The sequence below is a fragment of the Protopterus annectens genome, chromosome 5.part1, assembly GCF_019279795.1.
Source record: "Protopterus annectens isolate FY-2018-M chromosome 5.part1, PAN1.0, whole genome shotgun sequence".
In the NCBI taxonomy this organism is placed as follows: domain Eukaryota; kingdom Metazoa; phylum Chordata; order Ceratodontiformes; family Protopteridae; genus Protopterus; species Protopterus annectens.
This window is the reverse complement of record NC_056736.1, coordinates 272,086,935-272,096,515: the sequence shown is the minus strand read 5'-3', so window position 1 is coordinate 272,096,515 and position 9,581 is coordinate 272,086,935. Positions and strand designations below refer to the sequence as shown.

The window sequence follows — 9,581 nt, the reverse complement described above, 5'->3', positions numbered from 1 at the left end:
TCCTTCCCGGTGTTCATTCCTAAACTTCAGCTGTGTGCCCCTGTTTAATAAACACACTTTCCATGACTGTTTATTATAAATGTCAGTCCATGTACCCTTACAGATAATTTACACAATTTGTATAAACTGTCTGTAATGGGATTCCACAACATTCTACACTGTATACAATGTCATGTACTGTGCTTGGAACATATACATTAATATATGATAAACCCTGGTGATCACTGGGACATTCCACGCAATTCCGCTAACCCAGATTGCTCTGATGTAAATAAGCTCTCTATATGTGTTGCTTTACTCGGCTTCTTGGCTGCCAGCACTGTTGCTAGCCACGAAATCCTGCTTGTTTACATTTGAATGTGGTGCACAGCATGAGTATGCATTAAGAGCTACTGTGCACCATGGAAACATGTAAACTCCTTGTAAGCTTCACACAAAGTCTACACTGAGTTTATTGAATCCCACGGTTTGTTTCTTAATACAGGTGTCTTTCATTATGCAATGGTATACTCTATTATGACACCATGGAAAATTAGCCTGAAACAATTATTAAAATATAAAATCATTTATATTATTTTGACATTGTGGCTAACATAAATGACTAAATGGCTAAATGAAATCTGCAGTATGAATGTGCAGAGTAGTATTTGAGTAGCAGTGTTTAGCAAATCACTAATTCTCAGTTAATAAAAAAAACACAACTGACTGAGGATGTGTAAAAATGGCATGTTAAATTTGTGATAGTTTAAAGGCTTTGGTATACTGGTGGATGTCGGGTCACCCTTGGCAGGGGATTCCTCATGTTAAGAATACTGCAAAAATAGAAAGGAAGGACATCAAGTTTTCTCAGTGCCTTAACTGAATGGTTTGACTTCATAACTTAACTTAGACCAACTACAGAAAACGTATGCCATACCCTGGTTTTCTTTGAATTGAGCACCCTATACTGAAACTAAATATACTGAATTAATTGTGTTCCTCTGAAATAAAAATGTAGTATCTGTGTGCTCTTGTAATTCAAATTCATCATAACATCATTGCTGTTTACTAGAGTCTGACATTTCATGATCTCATCACACCAAGACCATCTATCAACAACTGCTTCATTAAGTTGTTGCAAATTCATATTCATTACTTCAATAATGCTGTTTGTCCATCTAATGCTTGCCCATAATTCAATATGTCATAACTTGTCTGTAAACATAGGTCATCTTGTTAGAATTTCACAATGAAAAATGACTAAAGCATGTTTTATTGCCATTATGCTCCCAAGTATCCATTTTCTCACAATATACATATATACATGGAAGAAAGAACACTTCATGTCATCTAAGTAATACAGGTTCAGTATTCTTCCATCCTTTTGTTGTCTCCCTGGGTCTTGAAATGCAGCATTGTTTTTGTTCAGACATCTTGCAAGCTCTGTCACAATTATGAATCTACAAAATTAAAAACAAAAGAAAAAGTAATAAAGTGACCAAGTTCTTTTCACTATGTTAATGCATTATTACGAGTTTACTTTATGACTCCAAAGGAAATGAAACAGTTGCTGCAATTTCTGGTGTCATTTCTTATATTCTGGGATACGGGGTCACAAATGAACCACAAATCTTTGGTACCACAGTCAGAGGTGCTAAGATTTAGACATTGTTGAACTTTCATCTGCAACCAGCATTGATTTTATTGGTATTTAACTACATTAACACAGACAAAAATACATGCAGTACATTTTATCTTTGCAAAGGCCTCCCATCTCAATACCATTCCTACCATAAACTGCTAGTTGAACCTGGGCCTCTTGGGCAATAGTCAGGGCTTTATCCCAATACTCCACGGCACTGGGTAGAGAAGTCTATGAAACAGTCAAGCAGGGAAGACAGAAGTACTTATTTTAAGATAAATCATACTGAGGAAAACCTATGAAATGAAACATGTTTCTCAGCAATGATATTTGTGACAATGTTTAATAAGTGCCATACTCCTTGTAGCAGCCATGTATATATCCCTCTACAAATGAAACAGTCAAATCTTGTCAAACAGTAGCTTCAGCCTTTCATCATCTGTTCTGTGACAGAATAGTGGTGGGGAATTGATAGTCCATATATACTGTAAATATACATAATCACTCTACAAATGGACTATCATGGACTTCACTCAGGCCTCTTGCAGCACTTGTCAAATAGCATTAGCTTGAGCCTTCCATCTTCTGTTCTATGACAGAATAGTGGTGGGGAAGGGATACTCCAAATATGTATCTGTCTACAAATGGAATAACATGGACTTCACTCAGGGGCTCTTGCTGCACTTGTCAAATAAGCATTAGTTTCAGCCTTTCATCTTCTGTTCTGTGACAGATAGTGGGGAAGGGATACTCTCAGCCTTAAAAAGATGGCTTCATTATAGATTGACCAAAGGCTAGGTACAAACAGAGAAAAGAAATAGGTAATCTTTCTCCCTTTTGTTCTGTCTTTGTGGGTGCAGACAGAATGTCTAACACCCAATATATGCAGACTGCACTTTTTCTGTTTCTGGAAGTCAACAAAATGCAAGACAAGAAAAAGGATTTTTATGGTAAAATTTTTATAAGTCTTAGGAAAGAATCTAAAAAAGGTACACTGCAGCTTTTTAAGGAAGCCAGTGCATTACTGGTCACATCACCATACTAGAGATCTTATTTATGGTATGAGTTAATTTACTATTACAAGAAAGAAACTTCGGTTTGGAAGGAACTACAGCATGAAGTATTTTGGGGCGAAGATGCAGTATAACAGATATGAATAGCAAATTTGCATAAATGTGTTTTGGGAAGGACGTTTAAGCAATATCATGCCAGTACAGCATATCAATGTATGGTAATTCTGTTTTCTGCTATATTTTATAACCCCCGTAACCTTGTACCAGCCTTCAGCAGCACCGTCAGACAAGCACTGCATGAGGATGTTAAATGGGTGATAGCTCCCTGATTTGAATAATAAAAGAAAACAGCATAACGATACTTAAACAAACAACATAATGATGCATACTTGTCATACTACTGTTCTGTCCACTCATGACCTGGCCCCTTGTACCTGAAGGAGCTTGCACTGCCCTACTTCCTATTCTGGTTTGGTGCTCAGAGAGAAAATTTTTGAAAAAGCATTCTGTTTATGTCACATTTACTTTATGATAGACCGTGATAAACTATTATAAATAAACTAACACAATGCATGGTTAAGAAGAATACAGTATGCACTTAAGTTTATGAAATGTTGAAGTCATATAGAAATGGATCCCGAAAGGCAAACACTGAAAGTATGAATGGCACCCAAGATGTAGCCCAAAAGCAATGAATGCCAGGTAAGTACAAAAGGAAGTTTGCAGACTGCAGTACCTGACTGCAGTGGGGTTTATGGTTAATCATCGAATGAAGTAAACATCAAGCAGCTAATCACCAAACACAAATCAGTGAATGTTCACTCATCGAACATGTGAGATGGGGAAGTAACTACCTGGCCAACTCTTCCCATCTTACACATGGCAGTATTTCAAACCCACCCAGGTGGGGGGCTTTGCCCCCACACCCCCACTAACTATATATGCCAATTCTGAAACTGCACTACAGAGGGGAAAAGGGGTTTGAAATACTACTATGTATGAGACAGGGAAGTGTTGGCCAAGTAGTTACTTTCCCTGTCTCATAGGTTTGATGGAGTGAACGTTCGCTGATTTGTATTCGATGATCAGCCGTTCGATGTTTACTCCATTCTATGATTAACTATAGACTCCCTGTAATGCTGCACTTACTTTACTAGAAAATTCACACATCACCACAAGTACGTCTTTTACTTTCTTACAAATCTTGAATCCACATATCTCTATTTGTACAAACTAGCCATACATAATGAAAGTATTATGCCTGAATTATTGACAGAAATGGCAGATACTGCAGTCATTTGTTTTTGCACACTGACTAGGAGCTATTGTAAAGCCCATTCACTTTGGAAGTATAAAAATTTTGAAACAATACATGATTATGCAAAAAAACATAATTAAATCAGTCATTAGAGGCAACTTTCTGGTCTGAAGTTTATATTTACTTACAAAAAAAAGCTTCAAAAAAAGGAAAAACGCATTTTACCTAGGAAGTTCTGTCTGCAGTATTCAATCAGTTATCATTGCAAACAAAAAATCTTACTTTGCTAAATGTTCATCCTCTACAGGCATTCTACAATAGAAGACATGCAGTATTTCTTTGCCATCAGGCACAGTGTCACAGGGTTCTGGCAAAAACAACTGGCTAAAATAAATGAATCATACTTACTGATACCTCAGAAGCCAGTGCTAAGCTCCACTCAATTAAGCTTGTCTTTATACTTCCTCACATGCAGGGACAACCTGAAATACCTTTTCCTTGCTATTGTTCACAGGCAGGACTACATCCAAGTGGTCCCTCCTTTAAAGGGTATCAGCTCCTTTCGCTCACATGAATACCCTCCAGATTGCCTTCCTTCTGGTATGTTACTCCTTCTAGAGTCCCACTAGGACTGTTTTCAAACCCAAAGATTAAGACTTTGACAAGTAGCAAGGCTTTGGGGCTTAAGCAGGCCTTATTTACAGCACTCTATACTTAACTTTTACCCACATAAGTACCAGTGAGCTAGCATACTGTAAGAGATCAGCCACTATTACACTTCATGTAACTACAGATACAAAGAAAGTGTCACTATCTAGCTCTGATCTCCACATTCAGACTTTGAGGAGAAGGGAAATCTGAATGAGAATGTCAAAGCCAGAATCAGAGGGGCTGCAACCAGCTAGCATAGAGCATCAGGGGTAGTGTATGCCAGAAGAATGCCAAAGAAGCTAGAAACTAAGGTGTACAACACAGTGGTGCAACCAGTTCTACTGTTTGGTACAGAAACCTGTGCACTAAAGGCAGAGAAGATCAGGAAACTAGAGGTGACAGAGATGAAGTGCCTGAGATGGGTGGTAGGCTGCATATTGTCGGAAAAATGAAGAAATGAGAACATAAGAACAGAAGCCAAAGTAGTTCCAATTGCAGAAAAGGTCAAAGAGAACAGATTATGGTGGTTCAACACCATTGCAGAAAAGCAGAAGACAATCCAATGAAGAAGATTTGGGATGGACAGGAAGAAGGTAAAGGAAATAAAGGTGTCCAACAAAGAGGTGGATGGATTGTGTGAGAGAAGATCTGCGACAGTCGGGCATAAGTGTTAAAGAAGGCAGGACAGTGGCACTGAATTGACAGACAAATGGTGATAGTTGACTCAGCACCCTGACCTCCTACAGAAAATGGGAAAAGGGGGTTGATGATGATCTGCAAAACAACAATACAAATTTTCAGCAGAATGTCAGTTTTGTTCTAGTGCAAGTATTTGTACAGGTAACAGTAACAATTGTGTGACTTCAGTAAATTTAAGCATTTACAAAACTTTACATCACTCATGATCAGAGACAGCAGTGAAGGAATGTAAGACATGTAAAGCATCACTAATCTGACTTTATGTCAGGCCTACAAATGTTGAAGGTTTTGAGAGGAATGTTCATTATTCCTTACTTAGGCAATGATAAAGGTGGAAGAAAAAGACAGAAAGAAATGTAAATCCATTAATCTGTGCTTGCATGCATCCACACATTCATCCTTTGTTGATATCTACTTTATCCAATGCAGTGTCTTTTAAATCTGGAACTTATTTGGGTAAGTAATGGAGATACTCTTGGACAGGAAATTGGTACATCGCAGAACATATGCAAACCATACCCACGCACTTTGGAGAAACTTTGCTTTGAGCATCACCGATACACCTTCTTGGATATTTTTGGGAACCAGAAAAAAAAAAGATCTCTGGCAAAGCTCATCTAGACATGGAGAGAACTGGTAATCTCTCTACAGAAGACACTCCAACCAGAAAGTGAATTGGAGAAACGTGATTTCACACAGCAACATTAATCAGTGGGCCATCATTAAATTTAATGTAGGTGAGATAAAGAATGAACTGAAAAGGAGAGATGGGAAAATAAAGCATCACTGAAAGGTGGAGTAAGAAGAACCATATGGGGCAAAGCAGTTAGTAAAAGCATAAGGAAAGGGAAAGTCTTTAAACTCAACTGTGACAGACAATGAGCAATATACATGCAAAGAAAGGGGTGTGCTGGATTAGAATACTGCAAGTTTACTTGAGGTGTTTTAACCCAAAACACTAACATCAGTAAATACTTCACACAACACTTACACAAACATACAAGAGGTAAAACACAGTTGCAAATATAATGTTGAATGGACACTGCAGGGATTATCATCATCCCACCCCACCATAAGCCAGTTCAGGAATATAGGCTTTAAGGGCTCCCCAGCAGCCGGACAATGTCAGACTCTCCCAAAGCCTCCACATTCAACAGGTGAGGAGCTTGATAAGAAAAGGAGTGAAATCCTGAACTTCCAAGATGTACCTGTGGGACTGCCAGAAGCTCCTCAGTGGGCTGAATTTAAAACCAGAGTAGGAAGTAGGTCACTTCTAGCTCCTTCACGTATAAAGGACCCAGGTCAAGAATTGTCAGGTCCATGAACACGAAGATCTTACAGGATGATTCTTTACCAACCAGGTAGCAAATGTAGTCTGGGCAGAATGAAGATCTTACAGGATGATTCTTTACCAACCAGGTAGCAAATGTAGTCTGGGCAGAACAGGGGCAATATGTCAGTAGCAAGATGTACCCTGTAATAACCCTGCATCAGAATTCTGTACCATCTCTATTCAGCAAAGCTCATTGTTGGGAATCTCAAGTATAGGGCATTGCAGCAGTCCAGCCTTTGATAGACTTAACACATGAATGACAACTGAAGGATCATCTTGGGTTAGCAGGTTATTTATCCTAGATGACTTCTGCAGATTAAAATATGATGATTTCATTAAGACTGACACCTGGTCTTGGAATGTCATTACTGAATCCAATACCGGATATGAATTATGTACCTTATCAACAAATCTAAGCCTACTGCTGTCATATAAGGTAAAACCTGGGAGATGGGGGCAGATGAGTCTCTCAAAGTTGCATAAACTGACAAAGCCTCAGTTTTGGAGGTGTTCAGCTTCTAATGATAATGGATGAGCCAAGAATGTATGCTTTCTAGATCATCAGCCAAGGAATACAAAAGTGCTATATTATCATGGGAAAAGAGAGGAGAGGCAGATTTGAGTGAAATCAGAATAACAGTATGCTAATTCTTCTCCCTTAATAGATCTCCCAATGGAAGCACATATACAGTGAAAAGTAAAAGGCATAAGACTGAGCTTTGTGATACTCTATATGTAAATAGGTATGTGAAAGAAGAAATAGTCTCTGAACAGACTTTTAGGGAGTGATCAGAGAGATAAGCAACGAACGACTATAAAGCCAAACAAAACATACCACAATACGTTTATAACTGTTGTTCAAAGTGCCATAGTCCATGGTATCAAATCCTGCTAAGAGATTCAGGAAAAACAACACAGAACAGTGCTATTGGTGTCTAGCTAATATAATAGTCAGCAACTCTCACATTAGCTGTTTGTGAGTGGGAAAACCTAAATGAAAGGGATCCAAGAGTCACTAACTATGAGATAACTTTCAGGTTGCTTATAAAGAACATTTTCAATAACATTACTCACAAACACAAGGTTAGAGATCAAGCAGTAGTTGTCAAAATTGTTAGGAATCAAAAAAGGTTTCTCAAGAGTAGGAGTAAGTATGGCTTTTTTCAAAACCAAATGAAAAAATGTCATCTCTTGATGTTGAAAAAATTATATGACTGATCATCTTGGCACTAACAGAAACTGGTTTAGAAAGGAAGGATCCAGAATTGATCTCCAAGAATCTTCTTTCTTTAGCACCAGAAACATTCTTGAATAAAAACCTTCTCCTAACTGAGGAGGAGGGACTGCTTCTATCACCATCAGAGACAACAAATGCTGAATGACAGGAGGAAAAAGAGGAGTTTAATCTGGCAGATGAGGAGGAATTCTTGATGGAGAGGGACAGACTTCCATGAATGTTTAGTTTCAAAACCCATCTGGAGCTATCTGTTGTGAAAGACAGAAGTGGAGGTTCAAAACTTCTAGAAGGATTAAAGGTTTGCCAGAGTATATAGGGGGAGAGATGTCTTGGAGATAGTCACTCAGACTGATTAGACTGCCCTTTGTTCTGGGGGGGGGGGTCCTCCCTTCTTTTTGGAGCCTCCCTTTTTAAATGTCTGCTTAATGGCAATTTGCTGTGATTGCTTATTCTGCTTTTTGAAAAAAGGTTTGAGTTGAAGCATTAAATTCCTTTACAAACTTGGGAAATTAAGGCTGAACAAAATCTGAGACATTCCTTGAATCAGCTTATCTCTCACACCACACTTTCTGGGGACCTCTGCAGTGTCTGGTCCAAAAATTAATTCCCTTTCTAAGGGAGAATTCAACATGTCAGCTTTAACATTGTCAGAAAGGTTTTTAGATTGCAACCAAGCAAACCTCCTCACAACAGTTTCAGTGGCAGCAGCCCTAAAGTGACATCAGCAGAATCATAAGCATATTTTAAACAGTGGGTAGCCACTTGAGACACAGAAACAATCAGGTTACACAGATGATTTTTTCACAGAAGAAGAAACAAATGCCATAATATTCCTCATGTTTTCAAAGGAGGCAAGTATGAGTTTTAACATATGAACCTGACAGGTGAGAATTCCACAAAAAAGTGTTGCAGACGAAAACACATTCTCCGCCCACATTTATCAAAGGCTTTCCATCCTTGTCAAAAGGGGAGGGATTGGAATTAACTAAATGTTTAAAAGTAACATAGTTAACAAGGGAAATCACTGTTAGGGCTTTTCTGGGATTAGAAAACAAAAACTTCTAAGATTGAGGAGCTATCTGCTTTCTACAATCTGCCTGAGTCTACCAGACAGTAAACAGCTCAGCCTTGACAGACCTCCACTTGTGTTAAAAGGTTTGCAGCCTATCATAATATATTCACTAGAAATGTTCAAGATGTGACTACAGACATCCACTAGAAAATTGACTTTCCCTGTAATATGGACAACAAGCAAGGATATATTTTAATATTAAAGTCCATCAGTAAACATGCATTGCTCCCTGCAAGGATAGTCAAAGCTGATCCTGTCCTGAATCCATCTCCTAAATGATTGTTATTGAGCTGCTGGACTGCATCTGAAGTTAGCCTATCCAAAAATCTAGTCCCTGAGATCTGAGATCTGAACTCTTCCCTTTATTACCAGTCACACTGGGTGTTCCCCAAGGATCCATCCTTGGTCCCTTACTTCTTTCTATGTTCGCTAACAACCTCCCTACCTCTACTCTACATGCCTCAGCCATCCAATATGCTGATGACTCAACACTAATCTGTTCCTCTCCTTCCCTCCAAGAGCTGCAGTTAAAAACACAGGCCTCTTTCCTTTTTGTAGAAGAATGGCTTACCAGCTCTCAACTAATACTAAACCCCAATAAAACCAAACTTCTCATATTCCAGCCAACTAATCATGTCACTTCCATATCCATGTTTACTATCATTTCTAATAATAAAACAACTACCTCTCCAATCAC

The 9,581-nt window shown here is 38.5% G+C and overlaps 1 protein-coding gene across 1 annotated transcript in view; it reads right to left on the bottom strand.

The window, feature by feature from the left end:
* Positions 1 to 549: 549 nt before the first annotated feature.
* The window catches only part of LOC122803144, a 429,252-nt gene continuing 420,220 nt past the window's right edge, over positions 550 to 9,581 (bottom strand). Inside the window, exon 11 of the mRNA XM_044072765.1 lies at positions 550 to 1,439. Within this exon, the coding sequence (XP_043928700.1) occupies positions 1,432 to 1,439 (8 nt within the window). The 3' untranslated portion in view covers positions 550 to 1,431. The remainder of the gene's footprint in view (positions 1,440 to 9,581) is intronic.